Below are 18,785 nucleotides of genomic sequence, written 5' to 3'. Positions count from 1 at the left end.
TAACAAGATGTCGTTGGGGTCACGGAATTCGTGACACACATCCGGCCCAGTTAGCGACGTTGTTGCGTGTGAAACGCACGAACAACTGTTAACGATCAAAATTACTCACCTAATCGTTGATCGTTGACGCATCGTTCTAATCCCAAATATCGTTGCTGTTGTAGGACGTAGATTGTTCGTCGTTCCTGCGGCAGCACACATCGCTACGTGTGACACCCCAGGAACGAGGAACAACACCGTACCTGCATCCTCCGGCAATGAGGAAGGAAGGAGGTGGGTGGGATGTTACGGCCGCTCATCTCCGCCCCTCCGCTTCTATTGGGCGGCCGCTTAGTGACGCCGCTGTGACGCTGAACGAACAGCCCCCTTCGAAAGGAGGCAGTTCGCTGGCCACAGCGATGTCGCTAGGCAGGTAAGTACGTGTGACGTGTGTTAGCGATGTTGTCCGCTACGGGCAGCGATTTGCCTGTGACTCACAACTGACTGGGGCGGGTGCTTTCGCTAGCGATGTTGCTGTGTGTAAAGTGGCCTTTAGGATATGTCTTCAACTCAGAGCCGTTGAGAATACTTATTGCCTGCAGTAGTGGAGACTGTGTTGGACCTGGTAAAGGTGAGTAAGGCATGCTTTTTATATACTGCAGCTGGGGTATGAGTTTTTTTTTGCCTTTAGCTCAGGGGTCTCAAACTCGGCTGGGTGTTTGGGCCGCACAGAGGAAAAAAAATTATTTGGGGGGGCCGCACTCTTTGCAGGACAAAGTGACATATTTATTGGTACCATATATAATATATATATTATTTTTTTTTTACACACCTTGGGATCACTAATTTTGAACATTTTCACTTGTTCATTATAGCAAACGTGCACATTCTTTGTTTAAATATATATTTTTTTTTTACATTTTATTCCTTTCTTGTAACTAATAGTCTTACAATTAGCACTATATAGAAATTTTGACCAACCTCTTTTAGTAATGTTCCCCATATTGTTGTAACATGCCCATCCTTGTCCCCTTGTAGTATTGTACCCCATCCTAGTCCCCATCCCACAGTAATGTGCTCATCCTTGTCCCCTTGTAGTATTGTGCCCCATCCTAGTCCCCATCCCACAGTAATGTGCTCATCCTTGTCCCCATCCTAAAGTAATGTTCACCATCCTTTTCCCCATTTTATAGTAATGTGTTCATCCTTGTCCCCATCCTATAGTAATGTCCCCAATCTATAGTAATGTGTCCAGCCATGTCCCCCATCTTATAGTAATGTTCCCCATCCTTGTCCCCTTGTAGCAATGTCCCCATCCTATAGTACTGTCCCCATTCTATAGTAATGTCCCCATCCTATAGTACTGTCCCCATTCTATAGTAATGTGCCAACCTTGTCCCCACCCTATAGTACTGTCCCCAGCATTATCCCTATTCTATAGTAATGTTTCCCATCCTTGTCCCCTTGTAGTAATGTCCCTATCCTACAGTAATGTGCCCACCTTGTCCCCATCCTGTAGTAATGTCCCCATCCTATAGTACTGTGCCCACCTTGTCCCCATCCTATAGTAATGTCCCCAGCCTTGTCCCCATCTCATAGTAATGTGCGCACTTTGTCCCCATCCTGTAGTAATGGGTCAGCAGCTCCCCTCACCTTCCATAGACTCCGGAGTGAAGCTGAGGGGAGTGGTCACCGGCCTCAGATCCACAGTGATTGGTGAGATCGGTCACAAAGCCGGTCTCTCCAATCAGAGCTGGGGGCGGGTGAAACACAGGCCACCCATCTCCAGCCAATGATCAGGGCTACAGCTGCCCTGATCTTGGCTGGATTTCAATGTTTCAGCGATTTTCAATGGCTGAAACATTAGTGGCTGTGATTGGCTGACGAACTCCGCTCAGCCAATTACAGCCTCCGTAGGTCCGGGGAGGAGACACCACCCCTCCCGAGGTCCCCTCCTCCCCGAATCTAAGGTATTTGCAGCGATCACAGCCACCGGGGCCGCGATTTCGCAATGACGTACTGGGTACGTCATGGGTCCTTAAGTACCAGGGAGCCATAACGTACCCAGTACATCATAGGTCGCTAAGGGGTTAACGTCCAGCGTGCATACATACACACACACACACACACACACACACACACACACACACACCCCATTCTTCTCACCTGTCCCGCGCTCCCTCCGCTGCCTCATCTCTGCTTCATGCGGCCCCCAGGCCCGTGCCCTTGGTCACTATCGCGGCAGCTGCAGTGTCACCGTCAGTGATTTATGTGAGATGATTGTATTGGCGGCGCGAGAGCGCAGCACCGGCAATACATTCATCTGACATAAAACGCAGACAGTGGCTGCGGCCCCTGCCGCGACAGTGAACAGGGGCACGGGCCTGGGGGCCGCACGAACTACCCTGAGGGGCTGCATGCGGGCCGCGTGTTTGAGACCCCTGCTTTAGCTCCTCCTTACTCCCCTGTTCTTTCTCCACAGAACTTTACTAGCACCAACTAACACCTCCTATGGCAGTAAAAGGTGAAAACAGATTTTACCCATGAATTGAGAATGAGACATCAATCCAGGAAGAGAAAAAGCAGATTTCTCTTATAAAATATATTACAAATGTGTTATTTACATGTGCTCTATTGATTTATAAAATAAAAATGAAAGTTACTTTTTACCCCATTCCCAACATCCACCGTACATTCACGGCACTGCAGGCATTGTGTTCGCACAAACAGCCGTACATGTACCGCACAAGGATATTGCTGGCTCAAATCATAAGTAAAATTTGTATGTAAAAACAAAAAGAGAATAATAATTGATATTAACAGGTCTGGAATGACCCAATCTATAAACTCATGAATATCTTAAACTAAACGCTTTTCCAACATAACGAGCAAAAAAATGAAATAAAAAGTGATAAATGTTTTTTAGAAATTATATAAATTTTATATAAAGTGGAACCTTGGATTACGAGCATAATTGGTTCCGGGAGTGCGCTCTTAAACCAAGTTACTCTTATATCAAAGCGAATTTTCCCATAGGAAATGATTGAAACGTAGACAATTCGTTCCACAACCCAAAAATATTTACTGTATTTATACAAATTTATTACAGTAATACAAAATAAAGTACTGTATTCATATAAAATTATTACAGTACACTAATACAAAATACTGTGCAGTAAAAAAATTAAACTGCACAAATGCAAATTGATAGAAATGCTATATAGTATATACTGTGCAATGGTATACTGTATACAGTACATATGTACAGAAAGTTATCTCCAGATCGGGTCAGAGCGTGGTGAAAGGACAGAACTAGAAGTGTACATGGTGAGTATTTGCTTTTATTGCAAAGGATTGCTCTTAAACCAAGTTACAAATGTTTAAAAAGCTTTGCTTGTCTTGCAAAACACTCTCAAACAAAGTTACTATTAAACCAAGGTTCTACTGTATGTATATATTGTGAGACATTATAAATGGCCGGTATGTTTTGCAGAAGCGTTGGTGCTCTGCAATGTGAATATTGGCTGGGACCTTTGGTTCCACAGGACTGCATTACATTCAGAGTCATGAAAGGGTGTGTGAGGCTGATTAAACACTCCTTACCACCTGTGGGTGTGGCTCCAAGGGTTAAATCAATCCTGTGTTTCTGAACCTGGAGCAGAGTGTCTAGGGGAGACTGGCTCTAGACTGTCAGTGTGTGTGCTGCAGAGGGTGAGAGCAGAGCAGGGAGCTCTGGGTGCATCAGCCTGTGTGGAGGCTGAACACAGGGCTCTGGAATTCAGTCTGGGTTTAGACTGGACGTAATGTGCAAGCCAGGCTGGTTAGTGCTGGGGCTACAGGACCGAACCTCTCCTGGAGGAGAGACAGACAGGAGTCTGCAGAGTGTCTCTGGGTTTTTGGAGGGAGCCACAGCAAGTGTTGTTCCCTGGCAGGAGCCAGTGTGTACAGGCGCCACACCTCCAATAGAGACTGTATTGGACTCGAAGCCCACGGTATGTGGTCGTGCTATGTTTGTGCCTTAAGCCAGGAGAGGCCTGTTATGTTTAATGCTTGCCATTTATGGCAAGTTTTTTAATACCCTTCTATTTTTACAATCAATTTGTATTTTTATACTTATTTATTATCTACACACCCGATGTAGTTTGCTGCCGATCCTTTTTGTGCCAGTTGCCTTTTAATAAATTACCGTACCTATTTGCACATTACTCTTTTGTCCTCCTGCTTTTCCAATGTTTTGAGTGTTTCGCAGGTACCATGCTTTGGCTATCCTGCTTGCTTATTCTTTGGGAATTCCTTGTTCAAGTTTTTTAATAAACGGCTAGAATTTTATGAAGATACTGTGTCGTCCTGTGACCCTGCCTATGCCTACCTGAGCAAAGCCTTACAATAAATATAATATATATAAAATAATCATCAATGAAATCAAATGTGGTACCACTATGACTGTACCGTACCTAAAACAAAGTTGTTTTTTTTTCCGTTCACTTAGGCTACATTTACACGATTGTCCAGTTTTTGCGGTGCGCAAAAAACGGTGAAGTTTCTTCACAGATGCATCCATGTGATATCCGTTCCGTATACGGACCATGTGGCATCCAGGTGCCTTCTGTTTTTTTTTATTTTTTTTTTACACCGCAAAAAACGGAAGCAGATAGATAGATGGATAGATATAGATAGAGGGATATATAGACAGAGAGAGGGATAAATAGAGAGATAGATGAATGAATAGAGGTATAGATTATAGATGAGAAAGACATATATAATGTCCCACTCACAGCATTTTGTAATCTTGCACCCTTTAGTGCCTTTCATGTGGCACTAAAGGGTGCTTAGCCTTGTATTTAGCCAAAAAATAAATAATTAAAACACCAACGTGGGGTCTGCCCTATCTTTTGTAGCCAGCTTGGGTAAAGCAGACTGCTGAACCTGCAGATCACAGCTAGCAGCTTCACATTGGCTGGTAATCCAAAAAAGAGGACACCCCACGCTATTTTAAATTAAATAAATTTAAAACAAAAAACGTGTGGTCTCCCCAAATTGGATTACCAGCCATGGTAAAGCGGACAGCTGTGTTTTGGTATTCTCAGACTAGGGAGGTCCGTGGTTCTTGAACCCTCCCCGGCCTAAAAATAGCAGGCCGCAGCTGCTCCAGAAGTGGCGTATTCATTAGATGCGATTTATTCAATCCGGGTCCGGCGTGAACCAATAAGGGGGTTCCACGACAATCCATACTCATTGTCCTAGTCAATGAAGAACAGAAGGTTTCCCATTGACTGGGAGAGCAGTGCAGTGACCTGAGCTAACATCATGAGGTCAGCCCAGGTCACTGCAGGGCATGACTATCGCTGACTTCAGGAGATTAGTTAGGTACATTACCTGCGGTGATGGAAGCCGCTGCACTCCTTAAGTCAGCGCTGGTCACTGAGATAAACGACCGCAGCTTTCACAAACGAGGTATTGTGAGCGTCCCGTGACATCAACGCTAGTCACAGTCTTGGGCCGCCCGCGACAGGATGCGGCGGGAATAGAAGTTAGTGACGAGCGCTGACGTCAGGAGTGCAGGACTTCATCACTGCAGGTAATGAACTTTACTACCCTCCTGATGGCAACGCTCATCATCCCCGCGGCTGCTAGCACTGCGGGAATCTGCTGATACACTGCAGTGCGAGCATCGCGGGAGCGGGCCAGACTGCAGGAGCACCCGACGGAAGTCACACGGAAGTGCTTTTAGCTGTTAGGAGAAATAGTGTCTTACGTAGAAATAAAAATAGATAAATTAAACCAGCTATACCCATCCTTTATTGGCACAGAACTTTTTTTTTAAAAAAACTGCAACAATAAAAAAAATTGTCACAAAGTCTACATTAATACAATAGAATGAAGTAGAAGTTTTTGGATTCTGTTGACTTCCCAGAAGGTACGGTAAATTGCATAAAATAAATAAGAAAAATTCATGTGTGGCGATTTTCTTCCGAATTTGTTGTTATATCTGCCATATGACGAGGTACAGACATAAATAAGGGGGGACAGTAAACATATCTGTGCCGGCAGCTGGGCGCGGATCTGCTAATGGACATTAGTATAGATTCTGTTCTTAATAAACACCAAGCTTGGGAGATGCTGCCGAACGCCGGGGTAATGCTGGACGTGACTGAACCACCGGGACACATTCATGTAACTCTCTTTTTCCTGGATTGAGAGGTCAGCCTGGAGGAAAAAAAAATACAAAATGAAGTATCTATCTATCTAAATAACTGAATACCATTACTCTCTGTCTCCACTTGAACCTAAAAGGAAAAATTTGGCAAGACATTTGTGCCAATTTTACTGGCAGGAACAATTCACAAGTTTTGGCATACACCAGTTTTCAAAAAATAAAAATAAGAGACTTAGATTTTATATTGTTAGTTATGTCTTTTTTTAAGCAAACTTTGGGCTCAAAAAAGGGGCAGGAACAAACAAGGATATACAGATTATTTATGCAAAAAGAAAAACCATAGTGGAAATCTATCCCCACTTGCCTGCCCATGGCGGTTAATAGCTTCCTATTACATGTCCATGCTGTGCTCCTCCCGCCAGCTCTGCCCGTCACAGCTCTGCCGTGGGCGTGCTGAAGAGTCCGCTTTGTGTTCTGCAGTGCTGTGACAGGCAGAGAAGCATAAACTGTGAAGACGTGGGCAGCGCAGGGACTGTCGATCACGACCAGGGTGCGTACCTGCAGCTTCCTAAGCCGGACTAGCGTCAGTGAGTAAACCTCTTTTCTGGACTGGTCCTGTTCATGAACCCCTTCACATCCAAGCAATTTGCTGTTTTTTTTCTCCCCTTTTTCCAAGAGGCACTTTTTTTGTATTAATCAGTCCATATAGTCATATGAGGGGTTTTTTTGTGCAATTTCACAAATTTTTTTTTTGTTATCTTGTTCACTATATGGTAAAATTGACCTGGCAATAGGATTCTCCAAGTCAGTACTCTAAAGGCCCCGTCACACACAGAGATAAATCTTGGGCAGATCTGTGGTTGCAGTGAAATCATGGACATATTGTTCCATTTGTACACAGCCACAAACCTGGCACTGATTGTCCACAATTTCACTGCAACCACAGATCTGCCGCAGATTTATCTGTGTTTGTGACAGGACCTTTAGGCTATGTGCCCACCGGAGCACGCAGCTGCGGATTTATCTGGATTTTCTAGATAAATCCGCAGGTTTCAGCAAGTACAGACACTCCCCATGTTATCCTATGGGACATGGGGAGTGCTGTGTCCACGCTGTGGAATATGCTGCGGATGTCCTGCAGCTGCACGTAACTGTATGTCAATTCTTCGTGCGGAAATCCCTGCGGAAATCCCAGCCCTCCACTATGGAGATAGAGGCCGGGACTTCCGCAGGAAAGTCACATGAATGTACGCAGGTTTACTGCAGATATTCGCTGAAATCCCGCAGCTGTGGAATCCCGGGGAGCTGCTGTGGGAAACCTGCGGCCATACCTGCAGATATATCCGCAGGTGCGAGCTCCCGTGGGCACATAGCCTTAAGCACATACCAAAAAAAGAAAAACGCCACATTAGATATGTGATTGTTAGGGCTCTGTCACTCAAGCGTATAAATCTGACAGCGCGCTGACCATCATTAGTCAGTAAGGCTGCTCAGATCACTGATTTCTCTCATGGACTAACGTCTTTATGAAAAAGAAAAAAACACAACAGCCTGCACTGCTTTGGACTAACTCATGGACCAGAATAGTGAAGGTACAGTGGGGAAAATAAGTATTTGATACACTGTCAATTTTGCAAGTTTTCCCACTTACAAAGAATGGAGAAGTCTGTAATTTTTATAGTAGCCACACTTCAACTGTGACAGACAGAATAAAAAAAAAAAAATCTAGAAGATCACATTGTATGATTTTTATATAATTAATTTGCATTTTATTCCATGAAATTAAGTATTTGTTACAATAGAAAAAAGAACTAAATATTCTGCACAGAAATCTTTGTTTGCAATTACACAGGTCAGACGTTTTCTTTAGTTCTTGACCAGGTTTGTACACTGCAGCAACGATTTTGGCCCACTGCTCCATGCAGATTTTCTTCAGATCTTTCAGGTTTTGGGGCTGTCACTGGGCAAAATTGAGATTCAGTTTTTTCCAAAGATTTTCTCTATTGGGTTCAGGTCTGGAGACTGGCTAAGACACTACAGGACCTTGAAATGCTTCTTATGGAGCCACTACTTAGTTGCCCTGGCTGTGTGTTTTTGGTCATTGTCATGTTGGAACATCCAGCCAAGACCCATTGTCAATGTTCTTACTGAGGGAAGGAGATTTTTGGCTAAAATCTCACTATATGACCCCACCCATGCTCCCTTCAATATGGTACAGTCGTCCTGTCCCCTTTGCAGAAAAGCACCCCAAAAGTATAATGTTTCCACCCCCATGCTTCACAGTTGGGACGATGTTTTAGGGTTGTACTCATCATTGTTCCTCCAAACACAGCGAGTTGAGTTGATACCAAAATGTTCTATTTTGGATTCATCTGACCACATCAATAAAGATGAAGGCTGCACATCCAATAATATGATAATGGTATAATGCTACAAGTATGCTGACAATTATAATGAAAAATGCAATTTGCTAACTGGAAAGAGAACATGTGAATAATGAAATGCATACCTGCCATGAAGATTTGGAAAAAGGAGATATTTAGCAATCGAATTGATCAATGTAACCGAACCCCATTACCTCGCCAAGGTACTTCTCTATATTGGGGTCCCTAGCTCTATGACCCTAACTGTGTGTCATCTTATTGCAATTAGAGGGGTAACCAAGGACTTGCTTATATAGGAGATGTAAAAAACATGGCCGAAAGGGGCGGAGCTAGGGACCCCAATATAGAGATATACCTTGGCAAAGTATTGGGGCTCGGTTACATTGATCAATGCGATTGCTAAATATCTCTTTTTTCCTAATAGTCTTGTCAGGTATGCATTTCATTATTCACATGTTCACTTTCCAGTTAGTAAATTGCATTTTTCATTTTAATTGTCAGCATGCTTGTAGCATTATACCATTATCATATTATTGGATGTGCAGCCTTCATCTTTATTATGTATTTTTTGGCTTGCACTCTGTATACATATATACATATTGGTGCTCATTTCAGTTGTCCTTTAGTCATCTGACCACATGACATTCTCCCATGCCTCCTCTGGATCATCCAGATGGTCGTTGGTGAACTTCAAATGGGTCTGGACATGTGCTGGTGTGAGCAGGAGGACCATGCGTGCCTGCTGGATTTTAATCCATGACGGCGTAGTGTTTTAACAGTAATCTTTGAGACTTTTGTACCCACTCTCTTCAGGTCATTGACCAGTTCCTTCCATGTAGTTCTAGGCTGATTCCTGACCTCTCAATCATCTTTACCACACAAGGTGAGATCTTGCATGAAGCTCCAGACTGAGTAAGATTGAAAGTTATCTTGTGTTTCTTTCATTTTCTAATAACTGCGCCAACAGTTGTTGCCTTCTCACCAAGCTGCTTGCCTATTGTTCTGTAGCCCAACCCAGCCTTGTGCAGGTCTACAATTTTGTCCCTGGTGTCCTTAGACAGTTCTTTGGTCTTGGCCATGGTGGAGGGGTTGGCGTGTGATTGATTGTGTGGACAGTTGTCTTTTATACCGGTAATGAGTTCAAACAGTTGCAATTAATACAGGTAATAAGTATAGAGTAGGAGCTTTTTAAAGAAAAAATAGCAGGTCTTGCTAGTTTTGTAGGTGATCAAATACTTATTTCATGTAATAAAATGAAAATTATTTAAAAATCATGCAATTTCGTTTTCTAGATTTATTTTTGGATTCTGCCTGTCACAGTTGAAGTATACCTATGATAAAAAGTACAGACCTCTCCATTCTTTGTAGGTGGGAAAACTTGCAAAATCGGCAGTGTATCAAATACTTATTTTCCCCACTGTAACGTCAGGCAGCTCCTTAAGTCGTCCGATATTCGACTAGCAGATGGAGTTTTCGTTCGGCTGCCTGAAAATGCCCTAAAAGAGATTATTTTATTTTTTTTAAATACTTACTATGATAGGATGCAACCCATAATAAGTTAAGATATCAGCCAAAGTGATTTTATTGCCAGCCATGTACACTTTATCCTCCAAATAGGAATTTAGATCCTAGGGAAAAAAATAGCAATAGAGAAATTACAGGTAAGAAGATAAGACGCCACACACTGAACTATCACATATTACATAACCACTAGTAATAGAACGGTAAGAGGACTGTCATTAGGTGAGTGCTGCCGTATGAGAGAAACGTAAATGTGCGGACAGATCTTGATCCCAGTGCTGTCACCATTGTTGTTTGTTTGTTTTTTTAAGAAAATTACCTGTAACTCACCCCTATGCAGAAAGGTAGAAAGTTGGAAATGTGTATCTAATTCTGTGACGCACAACCCAGTGAGCATCTAATCCTGTGATGCAGGACACAGTGGGCATCTAATCCCATGATGTTTGGCAGTCTGTGTACCTAATCCTGTGATGTGCGACAGTCCGCTGAGCAGTATATCTAATCCGGTGTCGCACATGATTGGAATTGATACATGGCTCTGCCTAGTCAATACAAAACCTGATTCAGATTTCTATAACGCAGGGGCATCTGATGCTTTGCTGCATCAATCTCACGCCCCTGTATTACAGACATCTGAATGAGGCTTTGGACTAACTGCGCAGAGCTGAGTTGGTCTTCAGAGCACAGCAGCATGATGATTACATTACTGGAGATTACAGCTGTGACCAGAGGTGGGGCAGCCTGGTATCGTACTACCGTGTTTCCCCGAGAGTAAGATACCCCCGATAGTAAGACGTAGTGGGGGGTCGGCTAATGTAAGACGTACCCCGAAAGTAAGACGTAGTAAAAGTGTATTTATTTTTTTTCTTCTTTACAGTACAGTTACAGCGGCCGAGCGCTCAGCTGAGCGCCCTGACATGCCGGCGGCTGAGCGCTTAGCTGAGAGCTGACACATGCCGGCGGTCGGGCGAGCGCCCTGACATGCCGGCGGCTGAGCGCTCAGCTGAGAGCTGACACATGCCGGCGGTCGGGCGCTCAGCTGAACGCCCTGACATGCCGGCGGCTGAGCGCTCAGCTGAGAGCTGACATGCCGGCGGTCGGGCGCTCAGCTGAACGCTCGGCTACCGAGAAATGTTGAAATGTTGCAGTAATGTTGTCCGTGGTCCATCAGGACCATGGACAACATACAAAATCACGCAGCCACAGTGCCCTCATGTGCAGCCGCTGGTGGTTAAGTTTCCTTAACTTGCGGTACACTTAGGGCGCAATCGCGGCAAGTCCCCATACGGTACATTGCAAGGAGACTTGCTGCGATTGCTGTGGGATTTTTTCCAATATAAAACATACCCCGAAAGTAAGACATAGTGGCACTTTTGGGGGTAAAAAGAATGTAAGACACTGTCTTACTTTCGGGGAAACACGGTACTAATACCAGGGTACTGAGCTGTTCACACCCACGGAAGATGACTCTGCCGCAGCACTGTTCTTACGCCTCAGAGCAGCTCTATGGCAATGACCTCTTGCAGGAGTAAGAACAACTCAGTATCCTGGATTATTAATACGACACCAGGTTGCCCAACTGCGCTCACCACCACTGCCCTGGACCTACCACTGCTCGACCCTGAACACTGTGCAAGCCTGGACAGAGGGAAATTGTACCTCAAAACACAGCTCTGGGCTACAACAAAATGGCACTGGCTCCGCCCCCCACTGCTGTGGACCGGACAGCCCATAGCTGAGGAAATACAGCTGGATGCTGAGCGCAGTCTCCTATGCCCAGGGACGGCTGTGTCATGCTCATACTTACACCCTAGCAATTAAAAATGGCAGCCAGCAGTGGCTGCAGAAAAAAAATAATAAGTGTTAGAACAGAACATTTAATTTTATGTTAATATTGATTATATAATTAATAAATAAAAATTGCAACATATTCCCTTTAGCGCCATTACACTAAAATATGAAACCAATCTCCTAAAATACATGTCCCAAACAGAAAACTTCCCTGTAGTGACAGATAGTTGCAGTGGGATTTTATATGAAAGGTGCTGAGTGGAAGCTTCATGTACCACACATCACTTAGGCTATGTGTGCACGCTGCATCTTGAATGGTCACAGAAAACACCGCTTGTAGCCTAGAAAATGTATGACGTTTTTCCGCGTTTTTGTCAATGCGTTTTTTAAAGGAGAAACAAAATAGGATAGGACAATTGATAGGAAAAAGAACAGAATAGCTCAATAGATAGCGGGATAGTTAGCTTGGCCAGCTGTTTTATAAATTTTTTATTTTTTTTGCCAAAAAATAAATCTGTCGCCGACCCCCCCCCCCCCCCCCTCTAATTTTCATATCTAGCTCAGGAACAGCAGCAGCTGCGGGCTGCAACTCTCAGCTGTGTGCTGTACCTTGGCTGGTTATGAAAAATAGAGGGGATCCCACACTTTATCATTTGATCTTTTTTTCTTTTTTTTTTTTTTTTAAATGACTTGGTGTCCCCTCAATTTTTCCAAAATCAGCCAAGGTACAGGAGATAATTAGGGGCTGATATTAATGTGGGAAGGGCCAATATTTATTTGGCCCTTTCTAGCCTAACAATAGCAGCCCGCAGCCGCCCCAAAAGTGCAGCATCCATTAGATGCACCAATTCTGACGCTAGACCTGGCTTTTCCCATTGACCTGGTGTGCTGGCAATCGGGGTAATAAGGAGTAAGTGGCAGCCCACAGCTGCCACTCACCCCTAGATTAGTAATGGGATAGTAATGGGAAGGGTCTATGAGACACCCCCATAACTAATCTGTAAATGAAAGTAAATAAACACAAACACGCAAAAAATTCTTTATTTGAAATAAAAGACAAAAAAGCACCATCTTTCACCATTTTATTAACCCCAAAACCACCCCTGCAGATCTGATGTAATCCACACTAGGTCCCACAACGATTTCAGTTCTGTTAAATCTGACGCTCACAGCGAGCGGCCATAGAGCAGCATGACTGCCCGATGTGAGGTAGTGACTGAAGTGAAGCGGTCACAGGTGGAGGACTCCAGCTGTGGGCGAAGTTAACCTGAGTGACGTCATCGCTGATTGCGGCTCAGTCTCTGCCTGAATTTATCGCGTGCGATCATATACCATGATCGCGCGCTGTGATTCAGATGTAGCAGTGCTAGAAGCGACGTGGGACCTCGTGTGGATTACGTCGGACCTGCAGGGGTGTTTTGGGGGTTAATAAGGTGGTGAAAGGGGGTGCTTTTTTTGTCCTTTATTTCAAATAAAGGATTTTTTTGGTTGTGTGTGTGTTTATTTTCTTTAACTTACAGATTAACAATGGGGGGGGGGTCTCATAGACCCCTCCCATTGCTAATCTAGGACTTAGGCTATTAACTCCTTATTACTCTGATAGCCCTGGTGCGGTGGCTATCGGGAATTCCAGGTGGCTACAGGCTGATATTTCAAGGCTGGGGAGGGTGGGGGGGTGCCCAATAAACATGGGTCTCCCCAGCCTGAGAATACCAGCACCCAGCTGTCAGGCTTTATCTGTGCAGGATATCATAATATGGGAGATCCTACGCCAAATTTTTTATTTATATATTTTACTGTACGATATAGACCTGCACACCGGCGTCTGTGATTGGAAGCATCAGACATGTCACTCAGTGTGGGGGCTCATCTGACTCTCACCAATCACAGACGCTGGTGAGCGGGGGAAGCAGTGCATATTCAATGAAGCTAATCAGCGGCCTGGGAAGTGAATGAGCAGTGCAACAGCTGCCCCGGTGAATCGGTAAGTATGAAGCGCTTGCTCCTAACCCCTTTACGCCACAATTTGGTCTCCATAGACTTTATATGGGAACCGGCATCTAGCCAGATACCAGGAATCAATCTCCCACCGACTCAGAGTCAACGGGACATTGATCTGCCAGTCCTCTGAAACGCAGGACAAAACAGAATAAGAATTTACATGCTGTATCTTGGCTGCTTCTTCAAAAACACAGCCAAAAAAAATGCACTGTGCGAACAGCAAAATAGAAATCTCAGACTTTGCTAGGGGAAGCAAATGCACGCATTTGGGTACATCTTTTGTGACCACAAAATTTTCACCAAAAACACAGTAAAAGATGTAGCGTGCGCATATAGCCTTAGCTGTAAATCCTGCTAAGTACCATATTTTTCATTTTATAAGACGCACCTCAAATTTAGAGATAAAAAAAGTAAAAAAAAAATGGGGTCTGTCTTATACTCCGGTGTGGTCTTACCGGAGGGGGGCGGCAGCGGTGGTGGAGTGGGCTCACAGGAGGCAGAGGCTGTGCTGGCAACGGGTCAGTGGTGGCAGCGGCGGTGGCGGGTCAGTGGTGGCAGCGGAAGCTGCGGTGGAGCAGACCGGTGCAGCAAGTGTCCCAGTCTGTCCGCGGTCTGGGCTTCAAAAAATGGCGCCCGGAGCAGCGCATGCGCAGATGGAGCTCTCGTCCAAAGCTCCATCTGCACACGCGCTGACTCCCAGCGCCATCATTTGAAGCCGGGACCACTGACAGACTGGAACACCTGCCGCACAGCCATCGCAGTCTGAACAACAACCCGGCTGCCCACCCACCCGCACAGAGAGGCAGCCGGCTGCCTGCACACACTCAAAGCCACACACACAGCCCCAGCCAATTCTCTACCTCCCGGTGAGCTATATTCGGATTTTAAGATGCACCCCCCCATTTTCCTCCCAAATTTTCGGGAGGAAAAGTGCGTCTTATAATCCGAAAAATACGGTAGTAACTTTAGATAATTTTGATATACAGTATATATCTAATATATGAAGGTGTGTGTGTGTGTGTGTGTGTGTGTGTGTGTGTGTGTGTGTCCGGGATTGGCATCTGCACCGTTGCAGCTACAGCCACAAAATTTTGCACACTCACACGTCTGGACCCCAAGAGCGTCATACGCTATGTTTTGAGGGGAAATTTTAACCCCGCGCTTTACAGTTATTCGCCAAAAAACCTGGCTCCATTAAAGCGAATGGAGCTGGGAGCCACAATGCAGCCAGAACTTCAGAAGAATGTGCAGCCACGGCCTTATATGGAATGTTGGCGTGTCACAATGCAGCCAGGGAAAGAGACAGACACAGGGAAAGAGACAGACACAGGGAAAGAGACAGACACAGGGAAAGAGACAGACACAGGGAAAGAGACAGACACAGGGAAAGAGACAGACACAGGGAAAGAGACAGACACAGGGAAAGAGACAGACACAGGGAAAGAGACAGACACAGGGAAAGAGACAGACACAGACAGACAGGGAAAGAGATTGAGACAAACGGAGAAAGAGACAGACAGTCAGAGACAGACAGGGAAAGAGTCAGACAGAGAAAAAGAGAGATTTATACAGAAGGGGAGACAGACAGAGAATGGGAGAGAAACGGAGAGACAGTTACTATCCCGGGCGTTAATACATTCTATTTATACATTCTATCCCGGGAATGTTAACACATTCTATTTTGTTAACAACAGTTATTAACCCGGGCAAAGCCGGGTAGTACAGCTAGCATATATTATATATAAAATGAAGGACCCTCCATCCCCAGTGTTCGCAGGACATCTTCTCATTACTGACCTTTAGTGAGGTCCTGACATCTTCCTTGGAGGTTAATCGGTCTATGCGTGTTGTCCGATATTCTAGCCATTGCTGCACGATGGCCTTCTCTTCTAAAGAGACGCCCAATAGTTCCTCTTTCTTGGCTTGTGTAGCTAAATGGGAGGCAATGGTGGCAAGGCCTGCTAAGCTGGGACCTTTATTGGTCTGAAGTACAGGAATCTGAAAAAGAAAAAACATTTATACAGTGAAACATTTTTGTAGCAGCTTTCGTGAAATAGACAGTGCTAGGAATAAACCGTTCTGGCTGCTAGTAGTTACCACTAGAGGGAGCATGGAGCTAACTGCAGGCTGAGAAATTAAAGGGCACCCGTCAGTAGGATCAGCCCTCCTGAGCCATCTATATGGGCATACAGGGCATAGGAAGAGGAATAAAATATCTGCCATCCGACGTCTTATTCCAGAGAAATGCACATTTTCTTAATATGTAAATTATTTGTTAAAGGACCCGTCACAAGTTGTTGAGTATCTACACTAATGCCACCACCTTTATCTACTCCTTTACTGCAATCCACAAATGTGTGTAACATCTAGTGGCTCCTCCCGTATATCCCTAAAAATACCATTTAAATAGTTCCTGCGCTGTATGTATATGAGTATGGTCTGTCTGATGCGCGTCATTGCTGTGGTGTGTAGTCCTCCGGCTCTGATTGATGTGGATGACATGTCCTATGTTATATACACAGCAATCTCACACCTGTAGCTTCGCAGGTGTACACAGGCGCACTTCACTCTGCTGTACTGAAAGCAGAGCATAGGACATCAATACACATGCACAGAAAAAAAGTCATTCCAAAAGCTGTCAATCAGTGGTGTGGGCGAGGTAATACAGAGCTCAGAATTCAGAGAACTGCTAGATCTGCAGCAGAGAAAACTGATTTTTATCAAATCTGCTGCAACCAGCTCAGTAAGTGACACATCACTGGAATCACGGTCTCTGCCTCTACATTATGCTGCTCTCAGATGTGGGAGCAAAAACCTGGTACCAGATATAGGGCTCAGTTCACATATTGGGGACAATTGTGGCACAAAAAAACAATAAGCAAATTGCTGTTTTACAAGGTGATTATTAGTGCTACCGTTTTTGTTTTAACAGGTGAAAAAAAACACTATACAGGTTATATTTCAATGTCATTTAGTAACTGGGCTGCTCTTGGACAACCATGAGAGCGTTTTCTAGGTAGCAGCTATGCAGAAAGGAGGAGAAGGTGAGCTGTGACACCTACAGTGAATGCTCCTGCCTGTGATGAGATGACCGGACAGGGAGTGGCAGTTCATTCCCAGGCTCAGCTGCCCGTGTGATAACTAACATTTCAGAGTTTTTCTTAAAGGGGTTGTCCAGGCTTGGGGCTATATCCTCGCAGCACACAGTGCACACTGTCAGGATTCTCGGGTACCAGAAGTGGGCGGATCTGTGCCTACTCATGTGATTTCTATACACGCGGTCACGTGCTGGCTAGCCGTGTGTGGCCATGCACAATACAAGTGATCTGAGGCCGGGCACATTAGTCAGTGTGGTCAGTGCAGAGGAGCGAGGCTTTGTATGACGACCACACAGCGGTGCCCCTGGCTGTATATTCCCATCAGATACTGTCTACAGGTGTAGAATATACTGCAGCGATGCCCAGAGTTTCCGCAATCATTGGGCCCACGCCCTGTGACCTGAGGAGCTGGGTGTGAATTTAGCCCAAATGTCACTGGAGTTCCCTGGTCACATGATCACAAGAGCCAGCAAGTAGAGCACAGTCACTATAAGAAATATACTGGTCCTTTCTATTTATGTTTTGCCACTTCTGGAAAGCCCCTTTAAATGCTGCTTTGGTTGACTTTTAGAACAGGCCATGTGACTGGTGCCCGGCTGCACAACTGTGCTGACTCCATGACCTGCCGCTCTGACCACTGTCTTCTGCTCATATGTCCTATAGTTGTGTTCCCCACCGCCATAATCCCTGAGGGCACCGTGCAGGGGGCTCACCTGGCTGCTCCCCTGGGCACGGCTGCTGTACTTTCCTGCTCTCAGCCCCAGACATTTCTCCAGCGCGGCCAGCTCCTCCACCGCCATCTTGGTTGGCAATTCACAGAGCCGCACACGCTGCCAACCACACGGCTGACACAATCGACCCGCCCACTCGCGAAACAGGTCAATCTAATTGGTCAGAATTTAGACAGTGGCCTGATCCTAAGCAATGATTAGTGGATGTCATCTGCCGGGCGTAGACCTATGACACCATAGAGCTGAATGATCTGACAGTAGATCGCCTACAGCGTTTCCTGTTCCTCGGCTGCGGTGTAGTGCTGGTGATTCCTCCCACAGAGCGTGGCAGCTGCAGTACATTCGTGTATGCGGCGGCACAAAATGTACTCTTTATTCGTGACTTTTCAGTTTAGTTTCATTATTTTTTTAATGTATTTTGCCAAAAGCCTTTGTATTTTGTGCATTTACTGCTGTATTGTTCTATGGTTATCAGCATCGATCATTCCCCTGGTATGGCTCTGCACGGACTACACGGCTCTAACATTCCATCACGTTATATAATTCTCAGTATGGAACTTTCCCCTTGGTATTTACCTCTGTATGGATGACACGGCTCTGTAGTGTCACTGTATGAGGTTATAACCAGTGGCGTACCTAGAGCTCGATGGGCTCCGGTGCAAAAGTTGCACCTGGGCCTCCCATCCACCTCCCCTTCCCCCCTTCTTGGCTCTTTCCCATGCTCCGATATCCCTCTTTCTCTCAGTACTCAGCTTTTCCACATTCTGATATCCATCTTGTACTCAGCACCCAGCTTTCCCATGCTCCGATATCCCTCTTTCTCTCAGTACTCAGCTTTTCCACGTTCTGATATCCATCTTGTACTCAGCACCCAGCTTTCCCATGCTCCGATATCCCTCTTTCCCTCAGTACTCAGCTTTTCCACGTTCTGATATCCATCTTGTCCTCAGCACCCAGCTTACCCATGCTCCGATATCCCTCTTTCCCTCAGTACTCAGCTTTTCCACGTTCTAATATCCATCTTGTCCTCAGCACCCAGCTTTCCCATGCTCCGATATCCCTCTTTCCCTCAGTACTCAGCTTTTCCACGTTCTAATATCCATCTTGTCCTCAGCACCCAGCT

At 45.2% G+C, this 18,785-nt stretch overlaps 1 protein-coding gene across 1 annotated transcript; it reads right to left on the bottom strand.

The window, feature by feature from the left end:
- Nucleotides 1-5,755: 5,755 nt before the first annotated feature.
- On the bottom strand, nt 5,756-17,766 carry EEF1E1 (eukaryotic translation elongation factor 1 epsilon 1). Its single transcript, XM_075314778.1, has 4 exons — nt 17,645-17,766; nt 15,631-15,831; nt 10,053-10,148; nt 5,756-6,186 (listed from the first exon to the last, which is right to left on the bottom strand). Exons 1-4 carry the CDS (start codon nt 17,729-17,731, stop codon nt 6,046-6,048), a joined length of 525 nt encoding a protein of 174 aa, XP_075170893.1. The 5' UTR covers nt 17,732-17,766; the 3' UTR covers nt 5,756-6,045.
- Nucleotides 17,767-18,785: the final 1,019 nt, after the last annotated feature.

This window comes from Anomaloglossus baeobatrachus, chromosome 6 (assembly GCF_048569485.1).
Source record: "Anomaloglossus baeobatrachus isolate aAnoBae1 chromosome 6, aAnoBae1.hap1, whole genome shotgun sequence".
In the NCBI taxonomy this organism is placed as follows: domain Eukaryota; kingdom Metazoa; phylum Chordata; class Amphibia; order Anura; family Aromobatidae; genus Anomaloglossus; species Anomaloglossus baeobatrachus.
Note: the sequence above shows the minus strand (reverse complement) of the source record. Positions and strands in the feature narration are given on the sequence as shown.

Coding starts and splice junctions, on each gene's coding strand:
- EEF1E1 (XM_075314778.1), bottom strand. CDS start 17,731: ATGGCGGTGGAGGAGCTGGCCGCGCTGGAGAAATGTCTGGGGCTGAGA. Junction 10,149..15,630: donor ATGTCAGGACCTCACTAAAG/GTCAGTAATGAG, acceptor TTTTTTCCCTAG/GATCTAAATTCCTATTTGGA. Junction 6,187..10,052: donor ATGGGTTGCATCCTATCATA/GTAAGTATTTAA, acceptor TTTTTCCTCCAG/GCTGACCTCTCAATCCAGGA.